Source organism: Peromyscus leucopus, chromosome 3 (assembly GCF_004664715.2).
Source record: "Peromyscus leucopus breed LL Stock chromosome 3, UCI_PerLeu_2.1, whole genome shotgun sequence".
Lineage (NCBI taxonomy): Eukaryota > Metazoa > Chordata > Mammalia > Rodentia > Cricetidae > Peromyscus > Peromyscus leucopus.
The window spans coordinates 146,575,003-146,592,269 of NC_051065.1; the positions used below are offsets into that span (position 1 = coordinate 146,575,003).

At 55.5% G+C, this 17,267-nt stretch overlaps 2 protein-coding genes and 1 non-coding gene across 3 annotated transcripts; all 3 read left to right on the forward strand.

Moving 5' to 3' along the window:
* Positions 1–434: 434 nt before the first annotated feature.
* Atn1 (atrophin 1) lies at positions 435–14,110 on the forward strand. The gene is given in 13 exon segments (XM_028892304.2): positions 435–539; positions 1,183–1,254; positions 6,839–7,014; positions 7,161–7,298; positions 7,435–7,548; positions 8,532–8,742; positions 8,745–10,400; positions 10,403–10,535; positions 10,713–10,935; positions 11,186–11,882; positions 12,798–12,941; positions 13,260–13,440; positions 13,570–14,110. Coding segments are annotated over 11 exon segments (3,558 nt in total). The 5' UTR covers positions 435–539; positions 1,183–1,254; positions 6,839–6,987; the 3' UTR covers positions 13,604–14,110.
* Positions 14,111–15,291: 1,181 nt separating this feature from the next.
* Positions 15,292–15,353, forward strand: LOC114708841. The gene has a single exon (XR_003736853.1). It is a non-coding gene; the product is annotated as a U7 small nuclear RNA (small nuclear RNA).
* On the forward strand, positions 15,313–17,190 carry C3H12orf57 (chromosome 3 C12orf57 homolog). The gene is made up of 3 exons (XM_028892348.2): positions 15,313–15,638; positions 15,875–16,051; positions 16,960–17,190. Exons 1-3 carry the CDS (start codon positions 15,587–15,589, stop codon positions 17,109–17,111), a joined length of 381 nt encoding a protein of 126 aa, XP_028748181.1. The 5' UTR covers positions 15,313–15,586; the 3' UTR covers positions 17,112–17,190.
* Positions 17,191–17,267: the final 77 nt, after the last annotated feature.

Here is a 17,267-nt window from a genome sequence, read left to right on the forward strand (position 1 = left end):
CTCCGCGCTCCCTCCTTCTCCCTCTTCCTCCCTGCTCCCATCCCCCTCTCCCGAGCGCCCTCCCTCCGCCGTCCGCTTTCCTGTGCGAGTCGCCGGACGCGCCGCCCAGCCCGTCCGCCTGCCCGCCCGCAGCCCGGCGCCGGGCCGGGGCCTCGGGCCAGGACGCGTTTCTGGGCGGCTGGCCTCGGGCGGGCTAGGGGCGCGCGGCACGAGCGGCGGGAGGGCCGGGGGTCGCGGGCCTCGCCGGGGCCGCGAGTGCGGGCGGAGGCGGGCGGCGCGGCGCGGCGCGGCGGGGGCGGGCGGCGCGTTCCGGGCGGGCGGGCGGGCGGGGAGTGCGAGAAGCCGATCGGGGCTGCGCGGGGAGCGAGGCATGGGGGCCGCCCTCCGGGGGGGCCGGGGCCGCCGCCGCCGCCGCCGAGGCGGCGACTGAAGCCGCGCAGCGAGGAGGGGCGGGGAGTGGCCGCCGCCGCCGCCGTCCCCGGGAGGCGCCGGAGCCCGACTGCACTCGCAGCCAGCCAGCCGTCCCGAGCCGCTCGCAGGTAAGGTCCGCTGCCGCCCGCCCGCCCGGGCCGCCCCGTTTCGGCCCTCGGCTCCCCGCCCCCACCCCTCCCGGTCCCCCCCTCCCGCCGCCGCCTCCATTTGTTATTTTCCCGGTCGCGTTCCCTCACTGCGGGCACGGCCGGGCCCGAGGCTGGGGGTTCAGGGGGTGGGGCCGCCCGGAGGAGGGACGCGGGCCCGGGAGTCGCGAGCTCGCGACGTGGGGGAGGAGGGTGCAGGGAGGAGGGCTGACGGGGCCGAGCTTCGCCAGGACCAGAGCCTAAAGGGGAGGAACGCCGAGGTGGAGACTTGGCGGAGGTAAAACGGGGGATGCTGTGCGGGTGGTTCGCGGAGAAGGCAGGACGGATCGGAGAGATGGCAGCGAGGTGGGGGGTGAAGGCTCGGGAAGCCCTGCAGGCCCAGAACCCGGGTGCCAGAACCCAGGGTTGCGGGTATTAGGAGCAGAAGGGAAGCGGAACCGGGAAAGGGGTGTGGTAGATGGTAAGAACAGGATTGTGGCTGCAGAGAGGGGGGATTGAACCTGGGGGAATGGGGAAGGACCAGGAGAGGCCCATCTTTGAGAAGCCTGGGTGGAAATGGGAAGGCCGTATCTTTTGTGACTCAGTTTTCTTTCCCCCACTCCAGGTCACCTCTGACCCTGTTTTCCTAATCCCAGACCCAGTTACTTCGTTGAAGGGGGCACTGAGGCTCGGCAGTGTGAGTCCTAACACTAATAAGAAAGGCAGGAATACTGATGGGAGGATTAGAAAGGTTGGGAGGTTGGGAAAGAAGAGAGAATTGGGCAATCTTGTAGGCATTCCAAGGAATTGTGACCTCCACCCTCATCCCCAGAGCTGTGGCTGCCCCACAGCTGGGCTCTATCCGGGAAGCTCCGTGATGCTCTGATCTCCGGGGTCTCCCTTTGTGCCCGGGGCGGGTTACCCTAAAGCTCCTTTTCTGAGGGTACTACTGTAAGAAGGTTGGAGTTGCTTTGGCAACTGAGGTGGTAACAGTGGCTGCCAGATGGACCCCTGGGATGGTCTCTTGAGGGGCACTTTTTTTCACCCATTTTGTTGCCATGGCTGTGATCCGGTGGGAAGTCCTGGAGGTGGGGGTTCAGGATGTAGATGGGGCCTCAGCCTGCAGCTGTGTCCTAGGGACTCTTGGGAGGGGTTCTGGGAGATGTTTCTGGTGCTGCCCCCAAGTAGGGGTTTCCTAAGGAGGTGCACCCCTTCTCCCCCAGCAGCCTGTTGGAACAGGTGACCCTGTTGCTTGCAGGTCATTCTTGCAAGCCTCCTCCTGGGTATGGTGGGAAGATGGAAATACTGTTGATCAAACTATCTGGTCTTGGGCTGGGGGTAGCTCAGTGGTAATGGTATTTCCTAGTATGCATACATAGGCTCTGGGTTTGAGCTCCAGAAACAAACAAAATAAAAAACCCAAGTTATCTCATCCTGGTCATTTCTGGCCTCTGCCACCCTTATGTCTTGTAAACGGTTGATTCTTTGCACTACTTTATTTTCTTGAAGGCCTCTTTGGATTTCTCTTCTCTCTGTCAGTTCTCAGGGTGACCCCTTCATTCAACTGCTCTTTGGCCTTTTACTTCCCTGAACTTAACAGAGATGGCATGGCTCTTCATGCCTGTCTCAGGTGTGGGCGGCCCAGGGGAGAGGGCTCTGAAACAGCCTTGGGCAGAACAGGATGCTCTGGAACGGGAGCCGGGAGACCAGGGTGTCCTCTGGCTGTACCTCTATGACCTTGGGCAAGTCACTTCCGTCTTTGAGCCTCACCTTCGCTGTGTGATGACATGGCCTCTGTGGCTCCTTCAGCAGTCCTGGGTTCTAACAAGGCTTAGGCTACTGCATTGTTCCCTGCTGGCCTGGGCCTCATGGATAGCTCGGTCATTTTCAGCTGATGGTTAGGCAGGCAGGCAGGTCTGGAATGGTGGCGACTAGTCAGTGATCCTGAAATAAATATACTCTGTAAGCTCTTCCCAGGGAGCCTGTGACGTGGTCATTTTCTGACATTGTCATATTTGTTCCTTAATTTCTTTCTTTGGAAAAAAAGGATGACATTTATTTTTGTGTGTGCCCTGGTGCACATGTGGAGGGCAGAGGGTAGCTGGGTGTTGAGTTTGTTCTCTTCTTCCACCATGTGGGTCCCATGGTTTGACTCGGGTCGTTGGTTTGGTAGTAATCTTTGTTTTTATTTTTTGGTTTTTGAGATGGTCTTCTATAGCCCAAGCTGGCTTGGCTTGAACTCACTACACAAGATGACCTTGAACTTGTGTTCTCCTTGCCTCTACCTCTGAAGTCCTGAGATTGCAGGCATGGGCCACACCCTGTTTTATGTGGTGTTGGAATCTAACCCAGGACTTCATGACTGCTTGACCAGCACTCCAACCACTGATCTGCATCTCTAATCCCTCTTAATTCCCTTTCCTCTGCTTACTTAGGGACTCTTCTGAGTTCCTGTTTCCCTGCCTTCTGAGTTTGTTCTTCCTTGCTTTCCTTTTACAATAAGGTAATGGGGCAAATGGGTGCTCTTGTGCATGGTAGATGCTCAGTGTTAGTTCGCAACAGCCTTCTAGGCAAGATGGAGTACCACTTGGTCGGTTGGTATTAGAGTACCACTCAAGTTCAGACTTAACGTATGACCCGACCTCAGTCTCCAGCTCTACCCCTTCCTCTGCCACGCCTCATGCCAGGAATTACTCCCCTGTTGATGCTGATTTTCTCTTCCAAAGCTACTCATGGCAAATTTTATCAGATTTGAGCTGATTAAAAAAGGTAAGAAAGGCACACAGTAATTGCTCTGTTCTCCAAGGAATGTCAGTATATTTTTTGACCTTTTGGATCCTTTAAGAATCAAACTGACTTGGTAACAAGTTCTCTGATGGGAGGAGATGGGCGCCCTGTCTAGGGTAGTGTTCTTTGTTGTCCTTGTTGTTAACATTGTTTTCTCCTTTTCTTCTGTTTGGTGCTGTTCTGTGGAGATTGGTTTATTGCCTTTCCTCTTTTTCACTTGTAGTTTTATTTTTTTGAGACATGATTTCATGGAACTGGCTGGCTTTGAACTTGCTATTTGCTATTCTCCTTCTTTCACCTCCCAAGTGATGGAATTACAGATGTGTGTCACCATGCCTGGTAATGCATAGTATTTTAAAACCAATCCACAAAACAACTTAAAAAAAAAATATGGTTATAGCTGTAGTTGAAGTAAACTGGCTTACTGGGCAAATCGTCAGTGGAAAGTTCAGACTTGGGGCTCTGTCCCATCTGTTTTGTGTCCCTTAAGTATAAGTTACTAAGTTTCCTGGAAATGTTAGACTCACTCATTCCTCATTGCATGCTTCAGTATGGTTCAGTGGGGTTGGGCAAAAAGAGATTACTCTGTGTTACTTGGAGAAAATACATGTAGAAATGTCATTTACCTGCATCTCCCAACTCAGAATGGGTGGGTGAATTTATTCTATTTTCATCGGACTAACATTAGTTAATTCAAAGAACCTACCAAACCTGGGGTGTGCCTGTGATTCCAGCTCTTGAGACCTGACCTCAAAACAATAGCCAGACGGACCTCCTGACAGTCACTTGGTTTAAAGGTCATTGACAGCGGTGCACTTGGCTGGGTGAGGTGCTCGCTTACAGACCCAGTGCCGGGAACCTGAAACGGAAGGCTCCTGGACTTAGTTTAAGGCTGGTGCAAGGTGCATCGTGTGACTCTGTCTCAAATAGGACACAACAAACCCCATATTTGTGTGTGTACATGACATCAGTAGAAAATATAAAAAGGAAAACTGTGACACTAGCATTTTTTGCACTTAAAATATGTTACAGGCTGGGCATAATGGCACACACTTTCAGTCCCAGCACTCAGGTGGCAGAGGCAAGCAGATCTCTGTGAGTTCAAGGCCAGCTTGGTCTACAGAGTGAGACCCTGTCTCAGAGAAAGACAGATACAGAGAGACAGAGAGACAGAAACAAACAAGCAGACAAAAGAAACTGTCTGAAGAGATGGCTCAGTGGTTTAGCGCACTTGTGGCTCATGCTGAGGACTGAGGTTTTATTCTCAGCACCCACAGGATAGGTCACACCCACACTAACTCCAGTTCCAGGGTATCTCTTGTCCTTCTCTGACCTCCCCAGGGACCAGACACACACGTGATCCGAATACATACATTCAGGCAAAATGTCCATACATAGAAAATTAAATTTAAAAAATGTTTGGGTAGTGTTAAGGAGTGGTTTGACTCTTAGCAAGAAACATAAACAAGTACAGGGACAGTCCAGTGTACTCTCCTGGCATGCTTGAGGCCCTGGGGTCGGCTCACAGCACCAAGGAAGCCTGTAATCCCAGCACTGGGGAGTGAAGGCTGGAGGATCAGGAGTTGAAGTCCTGATGAAGATGTATGGCTGTGGATGCATGGGTAGATGATGATGTCCATGTTTGTACTGCTAGATACAGGTAGACAGGCTGTCAAGCCAAGTAAAAGGACAGGCTTAAAATTTGTAAGTCTGTGTTGTGTGCTCACTGGCATTTTGTCTTTTGTAGTTTTAAAATACTTTGAGGGGGCTGGAGAGATGGCTCAGCTGTTAAGAGCACTGGCTGCTCTTGCAGAGGACCTGGGTTCAATTCCCAGCACCCTCATGGAAGTTCACAGCTGTCTGGAATTACAGTTCCAGGGGATCCGACACCTTCACACAGACATGAATGCAGACAAAACACCAATGTACCATAAAATAAAATTTAAAAAGTTTTGAGTTGGGCTGGTGAGATGCTCACTGAGCAATGAGCCACAAAGGTTGACAACTGGATTTGATCCCCAGGTCCCACATGGTGAGAAGGGAGGACTGACCCAGGCCGTCCTCTGACCCGCACACACACATCATAGCACATGCACATCCTTCCTCAGTCAACCCATCAGTGTATTCTGAGTCTGGTTACTGTGAAAGCTTTGGCTTTTAAGCACAGGAAACACCAATACAGCCTTCCCTTGATATCTGGGAGATTTGTTCCAGTACACTCCGCAGACACCAAATTAACACATACTCAAGTCCCTTGTATGGAATGATGCTGTGTCTGTACCTACACACACTCTTCCATGTTTTTAAAATCACCTGTGGATCATGTACAGTAACCAATTCCATGTAAATGTTTGATAAAGTCCACCTGTTCAAAGCCGAGGTTACATGCCATGCGAAGGTGAGCAATGGTTGAACCAAAGCTGAAGAGGGACCTAGGGCTTGTGAAAGGTGCGACATCACAGCAGCTTGTGTCCACATAGCATGCTTGTAGATTGAGCCTGGGGCGGCAGTGTAACAGATTCAAACTTTGGAACGTTCTGGAATTCTTCCTCCCAAACATTGTCAGTTCAGGTTGGCTGACTCTCTAGACAAAAACCCTGGAAGTAGAAAAGGCCAACTACTAGAGGATGGATCCTTATGAGGCTGTCTAGAACATTCTGCAGTTTCGAAGATGCCTCGATTTGGGGTTGAAGCTGGTGAGGCAGTGCTGCTCAGTATTGTAGAACGGGACATTCTTCTACATTGTCTGATGTGAAACCAGATTGTTATCCGTGTGACTGATCTAGGCTTCTTAGAATTCTCTCCAGCTTCTGAGGAGAGTTTAGAAGAGAGAGCGTGTGAGCGTGGCCTTTGAAGTCAGATGGCGGTTGGTTCTGGCCTCATCGTCGTCGTTAGTCCTTCCCTGTGGAAGGTGGGGCAGGTCACAGTCACAGTGAGCCTCAGTCTCCTCACTTCCCAATCCCACTGTAGAGTGTGTTGGAGATGATCCAGGAAAGCGCATGTAGAGGGCTTGGCACGAAGAAGATGCCCAGTAAACTAACACATCAGCCTCGTTTCTTTGTGTTTCTTTTGAATTTGTAAGGCGCTGGAATTAATGAGTGTACAATTTTTTTTTCTGTTGTCGTTGAAACAGGATTTTGCTGTCTAGTTCAGGCTGTCCTTGAACATGTGATGCCCAAACCATAGCTTTCTGAATGCTGGCACTACAGGCATCCACTACCATACCAGGCCACAGATACTCGTTAGGGCTTGTGAAGGGTAAAATCCTGCTAAGTGTTAGGTTGGGGTTCATAAGTACATCTGAATTTTCTGCCTTCTCTAGAGATGAGAGAGAATATACTGTGAGGGTCTCCATCACTTAGCTGATGTAGCCTGCAGAGCGCGCTGCAGTCTCTCGTGGTGTCTGTGCCTCTGGACCCTTAGGACTGGGCTTCTTACGCAGACCCCTGCTGCTTCTGCTACAGTATGGAAACGCTGATGGTTTGTCCTAACAGATTTCACTGAAAACACCGTGCGAGTACCTCGTGCCTACAACTGCTTCCAGCTCCCCAGACCATAGCTGTGGGGAGCTTGGGGTACAGCAAACAAGATTCTGTATTCAGCTGCCCAGGCAGAGGAGAATGGGGTCTCCACAGCCTGAAGAATGAAGACACGACAGAATAAAGATTCAGTGAGTAGAAGCTATAGTAAGCAGTCCGCCAGGTCCAGGGCGGGGACAGGGAAGCTAGGGGGAAGGGCCTACAGCGAGAACAGAAACAATGTATAACCTAAAGTTGGGTGCAGTGTAAAACACTACGGCCTCCATCCTGCTCCCAGATGTCAATGAGGAGTGGACGGAAGAAAGAGGCCCCCGGGCCCCGGGAAGAGCTGAGATCAAGGGGCCGGGCCTCCCCTGGAGGGGTCAGCACATCCAGCAGTGATGGCAAAGCTGAGAAGTCCAGGCAGACGGCCAAGGTAATCCTCCTCTGGTCCCCAGGATGCACTGCAGCTGGAGGGGTGTTTGGGGTGGGGGGCTGCAAGTTTGGCAGGGAGTAACTCTGGCAGGGGCTTAGGAGACAGAAGACAAGCATGTTCTCTTTCTCCCTAACAGAAGGCCCGAGTAGAGGAAACCTCTACCCCAAAGGCCAACAAGCAGGGCCGCAGCGAGGAGATCTCAGAGAGTGAAAGTGAGGAGACCAGTGCACCCAAAAAGACCAAAACTGAGGTAAGAGATTGTGACGACCGTGACCTTTCTGACTGTGCTCTCTCTAAACTTCTTCTGTGCATCATGCCTCCTCTGATCTCTGCTGGGATCTGAAAGTCCTGTTTGGTGCTTGTTTGGAGTGGTCTCCTCTAGAATACGGTAGACAGCTCCCGAGGCTTTAGTTAGAACAGTAAGTGACAAAGCAGGGCCACAAGGGACTGGACGGGTAGGGAGGGTGTTACAGCCTCCGTTGTGTAAGGGATAAGTAAGTCTTGAGGATGCAGAAATGGGACTGGTAATGCAGCTCCTCGGTAGAGTGCTTGCCTAGTACAGAGTGCTAAGTCCAAGCACTTAATAGAATCTAAAAACTGGGCATGATGGTGCACATCTCTTAGCCTAGCATTCAGACAAGACAGGAAGGTTAAAAAAATTCAAGGTCAGCCAGGTGGTGGTGGTGCTCACTTTTAATCCCAGCACTTGGTATGCAGAAGCAGGCAGATCTCTGGAGTTCCAGGCCAGCCTGGTCTACAGAGTGAGCTCCAGGACAGCCAGGGCTACACAGAGAAACCCTGTCTCAAAAAAACAAAAAAATTCAAGGTCATCCTGTGCTATGTGTGAGTGAGTTGGAGGTCAGCTTGCGCTATATGAAACTGTTGTTAGAAAAGCAAGCAAGGAGGAAAGGAAACAAGAAAACCACGCATTGGGGGACAGCTAACGGGACCAGAGATGAGTTGGACATAGATGGCAAGAAGGGTCTGCAGTCGATTGTAAAGGGTCAGTGTTTGAGACGGACACTTGAGAAGGACCAGGGTTTGACAAGGAAGGAAATAAGCTAGTAGAAAGCAGCTGAGATGTGGGAGGGAGAGATGCTAGATGACAGAAGGTGGCCCTGAGCAAGCATCCTCAACGCATTGTAGCACAACAGTGCTGTGAGGAGCAAAGGATTGTGGGAGATAAGTTTGCATCCTGGGAAAAGAGGAAAATTGAGCCCTCTTCCCTGACAGCAGGAGCTCCCTCGACCACAGTCTCCCTCGGATCTGGACAGCTTGGATGGGCGCAGCCTTAATGACGATGGCAGCAGTGACCCTAGGGACATAGATCAGGATAACCGAAGCACATCCCCCAGCATCTACAGCCCCGGAAGTGTGGAGAATGACTCTGATTCGTCTTCCGGCCTGTCCCAGGGCCCAGCCCGCCCCTACCACCCACCTCCACTCTTCCTCCTTCCCCCCCACCACCAGACAGCGCTCCCCGACAGCCAGAGCCTGGCTTTGAACCCCATCCTTCAGTGACACCTGCTGGATATCATGCTCCAATGGAGCCACCCACATCTCGGTTATTCCAGGGCCCGCCTCCCGGAGCCCCTCCCCCACACCCACAGCTCTACCCTGGGAATGCTGGTGGGGGTGTTCTATCTGGACCCCCCATGGGTCCCAAGGGGGGAGCAGCTGCCTCTTCAGTGAGTGCCCCCAGTGGAGGCAAGCAGCACCCCCCACCCACTACCCCAATTCCAATATCAAGCGCTGGGGCCACTGGGGCCCCTCCAGCAAAGCCGCCCAATGCTCCAGTGGGTGGTGGGAACTTACCTTCTGCGCCACCACCAGCCACTTTCCCCCACGTGACACCAAACCTGCCGCCTCCACCTGCCCTGAGGCCCCTCAACAATGCCTCAGCCTCTCCTCCCGGAATGGGGGCTCAGCCAATCCCCGGGCATCTGCCCTCTCCCCATGCCATGGGTCAGGGCATGAGTGGACTTCCTCCTGGCCCAGAGAAGGGTCCGACTCTGGCTCCCTCACCCCACCCTTTGCCCCCAGCTTCTTCCTCCTCTGCCCCTGGGCCTCCCATGCGGTACCCATATTCATCCTCTAGTAGCTCTGGAGCAGCTGCTTCTAGCTCCTCCTCCTCTGCCTCCCAGTACCCAGCTTCCCAGGCTCTGCCCAGTTACCCTCATTCCTTCCCTCCACCAACAAGTATGTCTGTTGCGAATCAGCCCCCCAAGTATACCCAGCCTTCTCTCCCATCCCAGGCTGTGTGGAGCCAGGGTCCTCCACCTCCTCCTCCCTATGGCCGCCTCTTGGCCAACAACGCCCATCCAGGCCCTTACCCTCCTACTGGGGGCCAATCCACAGCCCACCCACCAGCCCCTACACATCACCATCACCAGCAGCAACAGCAGCAGCAGCAGCAGCAGCAACAGCAGCAGCAGCAGCAGCAACAGCATCATCACGGAAACTCTGGGCCCCCTCCACCTGGAGCATATCCTCACCCCCTAGAGAGCAGTGGCTCCCATCATGCACACCCCTACAACATGTCACCCTCCCTGGGGTCTTTGAGGCCCTACCCATCAGGGCCAGCACACCTGCCTCCACCTCATGGCCAGGTGTCCTATAGCCAAGCAGGTCCCAATGGCCCCCCAGTTTCCTCTTCTTCCAACTCTTCCGGCTCTTCCTCTCAAGCCTCCTACTCCTGTTCACACCCGTCCTCATCCCAGGGTCCCCAGGGGGCATCCTACCCCTTCCCCCCAGTTCCTCCAGTCACCACCTCCTCGGCCACTCTTTCTACCGTCATCGCCACCGTGGCTTCCTCGCCAGCAGGCTACAAGACGGCCTCGCCACCCGGGCCCCCTCAGTACAGCAAGAGAGCCCCATCCCCAGGGTCCTACAAGACCGCCACCCCGCCTGGATACAAACCGGGGTCACCACCCTCCTTCAGAACAGGGACCCCACCCGGCTTTCGAGGCACCTCTCCGCCAGCAGGTCCAGGGACCTTCAAGCCAGGTTCGCCCACCGTGGGGCCGGGGCCCCTGCCCGCTGCGGGGCCCTCCAGTCTGTCGTCTCTGCCTGCGCCCCCCGCGGCCCCAGCTCCAGGGCCGCCCTGGCGGCCACGCAGATCAAACAGGAGCCGGCCGAAGAGTATGAGACCCCCGAGAGTCCGGTGCCCCCGGCCCGAAGCCCTTCGCCCCCTCCCAAGGTGGTGGACGTGCCCAGCCACGCCAGCCAGTCGGCCCGGTGAGCAGCCGTGGGGCTGGGGGCGGGTGGGGCTGGGAGCGGACGCCGAAGGGGCGACGGGGCCTTGCGATCACGTTCACCGTGCCCCGTTCGAATTGGGGGGCACGAGCTGGGGGGAGAGGGGGGGGCGCCCGCTCTGGAGCCAAGAGCTCAACAGCTCTGCGCCCGGCCCGGCAGGTTCAACAAGCACCTGGACCGCGGCTTCAACTCGTGCGCGCGCAGCGACCTGTACTTCGTGCCGCTGGAGGGCTCCAAGCTGGCCAAGAAGCGCGCCGACCTGGTGGAGAAAGTGCGGCGCGAGGCCGAGCAGCGCGCGCGCGAGGAGAAGGAGCGCGAGCGCGAGCGGGAGCGCGAGAAGGAGCGCGAGCGCGAGAAAGAGCGCGAGCTGGAGCGCAGTGTGGTGAGTGCGTCACAAGGTGCGCCGCGCGCCTCTCCCGCTGCCGGGCTTCGCCACTCCGGTCGCTTCGCCCCCTGGCGGAGGGGAGGAGCCGCTGCAGCCCCGAAAGCTCAGGCTTCCAGGCAGGAGGAAAAGAAAGCTGGGAGTGGGGTGAGGCATTTTGGCTTTCCACCGCTGAGACAGTCGGGCAGCCCCGGGGCCGGTAGCTTCCCGTGGCTGCAGTGCTGACCCCACCTCTTTGTGTATTCTGCAGAAGTTGGCCCAGGAGGGCCGTGCTCCGGTGGAGTGCCCGTCTCTGGGTCCAGTGCCCCATCGGCCTCCCTTTGAGCCTGGCAGCGCCGTGGCTACGGTGCCCCCTTACCTAGGTCCCGATACTCCAGCCCTGCGCACTCTCAGTGAATACGCCCGACCTCACGTCATGTCTCCTGGCAATCGCAACCACCCATTCTATGTGCCCTTGGGGGCCGTGGACCCGGGGCTTCTGGGTTACAATGTCCCAGCCCTGTACAGCAGCGACCCAGCTGCCCGAGAAAGGGAGCGGGAAGCCCGTGAACGTGACCTCCGTGACCGGCTCAAGCCTGGCTTTGAGGTGAAGCCGAGTGAGCTGGAACCCCTACATGGGGTCCCCGGGCCAGGCCTGGATCCCTTCCCCCGACACGGGGGCCTGGCTTTACAGCCTGGGCCGCCTGGCCTGCATCCTTTCCCTTTTCATCCGAGCCTGGGGCCCCTGGAGCGAGAGCGGCTAGCGCTGGCAGCTGGGCCAGCCCTGCGTCCTGACATGTCTTATGCGGAGCGGCTGGCAGCTGAAAGGCAGCATGCGGAAAGGGTGGCGGCCCTGGGCAATGACCCACTGGCCCGGCTGCAGATGCTCAACGTGACCCCCCATCACCACCAGCACTCCCATATCCACTCTCACCTCCACCTGCACCAGCAGGATGCCATCCATGCAGGTAAGACGCCCTGTTTGCTTTGGACGGTGGCTCTGCCGTATCCCATAGCGTTCTCCCGTTCCTCTGGCCAGAACCTCCCTTTTGGTCCGGCATCAGTCGCCCTCTCCTGAGATTACTGTTCTCATCTCTGCTTCCTTGACTCTCTGTCCACACTGTCTCATGCCCTCTTCATAGTCCAGCCTTCTACCCTCGATAACAGACCAAACTGGAGCCTTGTGAAGGATCACCTCTCTGTCTTCATCTCCCTAAGCCCCTCACATAGCAGTGTTCTTGTTCCAAACCTCGTCTGTTGCCAGCATCTCCTTCCCTTACATCTAGGGGTCTTCTGTGTTTCTGCCCATCTGTATGTAGATCTAGAACCTTTTGGAAAAATCCATGTAAGTTTGGTTTTGGTGCCATAGGCAATAAGGAGCTTTCCTCACTATTTTAATGTCGCGCTTATAGCTTATAGCCCAGAACACGACATCGTTGGCCGTAGACTTGGTCATTTGGAATTGCTCGTTTCTTGTCGCCCTCCCCTATTCCCCCTAGTTAGAGTATGTAGTTACTTATTTATTAAGTATACAGAACAACAGGCTTTTGGCATTTTCATTCTGTTCATATTCATCCTACCTCTTACATTTTTTCCCTATCTCATTTCTTAAACTTAAAAAATCAATAGTTTTCTAAACTTACTCTTCTTCTCTTCAGAGTAATCCATTCTTTTCTCTCCTCCTCTCTGCCGACTGTAATCTGTCTTCAGTCAAGGCCATCTCTTCTGCAGCAGTTTCTTCCCATCTCAGGGCTCTAGCTCTTCTGCCTTCGTTAAGCTTTGGATCCCTTGGGTCTGTCTTCACAGGCTAAATCCCCCCACCCCAGTGCATGGTTGTCCCTGACCCTGCCTCCTGGTGACACCTTCCTTTCTCTGCCCTCCAGCCTCCGCCTCGGTGCACCCTCTCATTGACCCCCTGGCCTCAGGGTCTCACCTTACCCGGATCCCCTACCCAGCTGGGACCCTCCCTAACCCCCTTCTTCCTCACCCTCTGCACGAGAACGAAGTTCTTCGTCACCAGCTCTTTGGTAAGGATGGAGGTTGGGGTGGAGAAGCCTAAGTGAGGGAAGAAGGACAGAGCAGAGGAAGTGGGGTGGTCGAGTGGGCCCAGAGGAGTTTGGAGAGAGAGGTGAGGAGCTGAGATGAACAGACAGGCTGAGGTCCTTCTAAAAGAGGCTCGAGCTCTAGGGCCAGGCCAAGAAGTTGGACTCCTGGTTCCATTCCCCCGCTGGCAGATGGTAGGGTAGGTGGTGTGACTACATCCTAGCCTTAGTTCCCACCGTCTGTAAATGGCTGAGTGCCCCAGCCGTCAGTCACCTGCCCCTGGCCTTTCTTCTCTGTCCTAGCTGCCCCTTACCGGGACCTGCCGGCCTCCCTCTCTGCTCCGATGTCAGCAGCTCATCAGCTGCAGGCCATGCACGCACAGTCAGCCGAGCTGCAGCGCTTGGCTCTGGAGCAGCAGCAGTGGCTGCATGCTCATCACCCGTTGCACAGCGTGCCGCTGCCTGCCCAGGAAGACTACTACAGGTAGTGCAGGCTGCCCCAGGGCACGTGGGAGGTGGGAGGTGGGCCGTGGGCCCGATACCCGGGGCACTGGCCCTCTGGAGGGGACGCTCCTCTCTCCGGCTCATCTCCGACGCCTTGCCTCTTGTCTAGTCACCTGAAGAAGGAGAGCGACAAGCCGCTGTAGAACCTGCGATCCAGAGAGCATCCACTGCTCCTTCATCCAGACCTTGGAGGACTCCCCCAACCTTTTGACAACCCCCCACCCACACCCCCCCGGGCCGAGGAAAGGGTGCTGCCCACGTTCAGAGCTTCTGCAGCTGGGCGGGAGGGAGGGAGGGAAGAAGGGACAGAGGTGTGGGGGGGTGGGGGCGGGGACAGAACGTGCACAGGATCTTGGACCAGGTCCCTCTTCCTCATCCCCTGCTTTTCTTCTCCTCTAGACCCCATCCTTGGTGGCCACCGCCCCTCCCCTAACCCGTTGGTGTGATTATCTCATCTGTTAGATGTGGCTGTTTTGCGTAGCATTGTGTGCTGCCCCTGCCCCATCCCATGTGTGCACCCCCTCGGCCATGTGTGCCCCTTGCCCGTCCCACATTAATAATTTATATATATAAATATCTATATGATGCTCTTTAAAAATCATCCTGACCAAAACCAACCAAACAAAAACATCCTCACAGTTCCCCAGGAAGATGTCTGTGACTTGTTTTTGGGGGGCAGTGGGTCTGGTGGGGTGGGTAGGGTGGGAGGTCTGACTGTCTTAGGGGAGTGGGAAGGGTGGGGTTGGGCGGGGCATTTCTTGATCGTGGATCCTCAGCTGTGCTTTTGGGGGTGCCTTGTACTAGTCCTGATTTCTCACAAGGTTGGGAAAGTAAGGCCTTTGAGAGCAAGAACAGGCCCACAGTAGGCATGACCCAATCTAGAAAACTCCTCAGACCCTGGAAGCACTTCTGGCACTCATCCATGTAATGTGCCAGAGTGCTCCAGAGTGTCGGAGATCTAACTCTTTCCATAGCATAGTTTGATAAATGGTTTTGAAACAGTTGAATTTGTATAACTTCGGTAGCCCAATAAGATTAATATTGCTGATTTTTTTTTATTACAATTTATTTTGGGGTTGGGGATTTAGCTCAGAGGTAGAGCACTCAAGTGCAAGGCCCTGGGTTCGGTCCTCTGCTCTGAAAAAAAAATTATTTTTACTATGTGTACGGGTTCCTGTCCGTGCCCATGAATGCAAGGGCCTGGCAGGGCAGAAGAGGGTGTAGCTAGAGGGTGTAGAGGATCCCCTGTAGCTTGAGTTACAGGCAGTCGAGACTTGCCAGGCAGGGTGAGCCATCTTTGTACCCCCTCTACTTTTTAATGAGGCAAGGCCAAGGTTGGCCTTGAACTTGGGGCCCTCCTACCGCTCATCTGTTACGCTAGTATCACAGAAGTGCAGTACTATGCCCCGTGACGTTCTGGATTACCCTTGCAGATTGAGGCGGGGATGGGTGACAAGAGCCTGTAATAAGAATACAAGGCATCGGGCCACATCGCCTACCACTATACAAGGCCAATTACATCGGCTTTCGCTCCAAGCTTTTATTATTGTGAAGCCCTGTTTTTTTTTTTTTTCTCATAACAACGGAGCTGTGATTGGCTGTTTCCAGCCAATCAGCATTGAGTCATTTGCATAGCCCTCTCTGAAACGACCACAAACTCAAGAAACGACCGTTTTAGTAGTCCTCTATAATATTATTTACCGAATTGAGTAATAAAAGTGTGCTTTGTTGTTGGTATATTACTAGGGGGGAGGATAAAGGGCACGCTGATCTCACCCTCACCGAAAGTGGAGTTCGCGTCCTTCCCGGGCTCGCTGCACAGGCGGCTCGGCAGTGTTACAGCTCTTTTAGAATTTGTCTAGCAGGTTTTCTGACTTCCGTCGGAAAACCCCTCCCACTCTCATGGTTTATAAGAGAAGTGTCTGTCCCGGCCTGGGGGGTGATGGGGTCCGCTCGCGCTGGGGTCCTGTAGGAAGTGCGTGTGCTGGGTCCACGCTCACACACTTCCGCCTCGTGCGGGCTGGCTTCCTTTTCTCCTCCGCTGGCCCGGCAGCCGCGGCAGCAGGCGGCTGGCTTCTCCGGATCTCCCCCAGGCTTTGCACCAGTCAAGGAGCGACTGGCGCTCTATGGCGTCCGCCTCGGCCCAGCCCGCGGCCCTGAGCGCAGAGCAGGCCAAGGGTGAGGAGCCCGGCTGGGCGTGGGCGCCTTCGGGGGAGGGCGCCTTCGGGGGAGGGCGCTGCGCTACCCGGTCGTTCCTCCTCCAAGTGGGGCCCTGGCCCAGTAGGGCGAAGGGTTGGGAGGACGAGCTGATCGGGTTACTGGCCGCCTCGGTCCGCTAATTCCCTGCCCCTTCCCTCCTCTGGGCTTGCCCGCCGGGCTCCCGCGGACCGCCCTGGGATGCTTCGGGTTTGCAGTGGTCTTGGCGGAAGTGATCCAAGCGTTCTCGGCCCCAGAGAACGCCGTGCGCATGGACGAGGCTAGAGACAATGCCTGCAACGATATGGGCAAGATGCTGCAGTTCGTGCTGCCGGTGGCCACGCAGATCCAGCAGGAGGTTATTAAAGCCTATGGCTTCAGCTGCGACGGGGAAGGTGGGTGCCACCTGGAATGGCGATGCCGTGGGGTGGGGGTGGGGCTCATGATCAGCGGCCCCCGAGTCGGTCTGTTTCTCGCCACAGGGCGGCAGTCACATCAAACATTGGCGCTCAGAGCTCAGGGCCTAGCCTGAGCTCGCTCCCCCCCCAACCCCCTCCCCCCAACCCAAGGCCTTATGTTAGGGAAGCTCTCCACCACTGAGCTCTCTTTGAGTCAGGGTCTCACTAAGGTGCCCAGGCTGGCCTTGAACTTGCTTTCCCAGCCTTCTGATTGGGTGGTATGGAGTAGGCGTGAGTCACCAGGCCTAGCTCTGATCGGAACAGCGGCCTTCAGCACTTCCTGCAAGGCGTTTTGGTTAATAGGTCTGGTGTTGGGGGATTGAGCTCTTTCTTCCCAAGGACATGTGTTCATTGATTTGGCCTAGCCAGCGGGGACTACTTGCAGACCTGGGTTCTCATTCATATTTAGGCTGCTTGAGGTAAAACAGCGAACGTGGTTCACCTGAGAGTGAAAAACGTTCTGCCTTAGGGCTTTTTCTTTTTTTCTTTTGAGACAGTTTCTCTGTGTAGCCCGGGCTGTCCTGGACCTTGCTTTGTAGACCAAGTTGGCCTCGAACTCGAGATCCACCCGCCTCGGCCTTTCAAGTGCTGGGCTTACAGGTGTGCGCCGCCGTGCCTGGGTCCTTTAAGGACTCTTTCGTATGGTACCCAGTGGTGCCTAGTGAGAGCTGGGGGGTGGGGGATGGCTGAAGCGGTGCAGGACAGCAAGCAGCGTGACCTGCCCTCTTATGAAGTGGCTGCCCGGGTGAAAGGAGATCAGCTTGTGTCCGGTGCCTCCTACCGCAAGGACCCCTCCCCTGCTGGGCGCACCTGCCTCCAGCAGGGGTCCTTGCTGCCTCTTTCAGGTGTCCTCAAGTTTGCCCGCCTGGTCAAGTCTTACGAAGCCCAGGATCCTGAGATTGCCAGCCTGTCCGGCAAGCTCAAGGCGCTGTTCCTGCCGCCTATGACACTACCGCCCCACGGGCCAGCTTCCGGGAGCAGCGTGGCCGCCTCCTGAGATGTGTTCTTGTCTGTGTGCCACGGCTAGGGAAGAAGACCTTGCGTTCCAGAGAATAATAAATGCGCTTGTGACTAAACCTTGGTGTCATCCATTTGTAGTCCTGGCTAACCCCACTTGTGGCTACCCGACTGCCTCCGGCCTTCCCCTTCCGAG

Bases quoted from the DNA above. Each gene is read 5' to 3' on its own strand.
- C3H12orf57 (XM_028892348.2), top strand. From the start codon at position 15,587: ATGGCGTCCGCCTCGGCCCAGCCCGCGGCCCTGAGCGCAGAGCAGGCC. The intron at 15,639-15,874 runs GTGAGGAGCCCG...TCGGGTTTGCAG, and splicing joins GAGCGCAGAGCAGGCCAAGG to TGGTCTTGGCGGAAGTGATC. The intron at 16,052-16,959 runs GTGGGTGCCACC...TGCCTCTTTCAG, and splicing joins CTTCAGCTGCGACGGGGAAG to GTGTCCTCAAGTTTGCCCGC.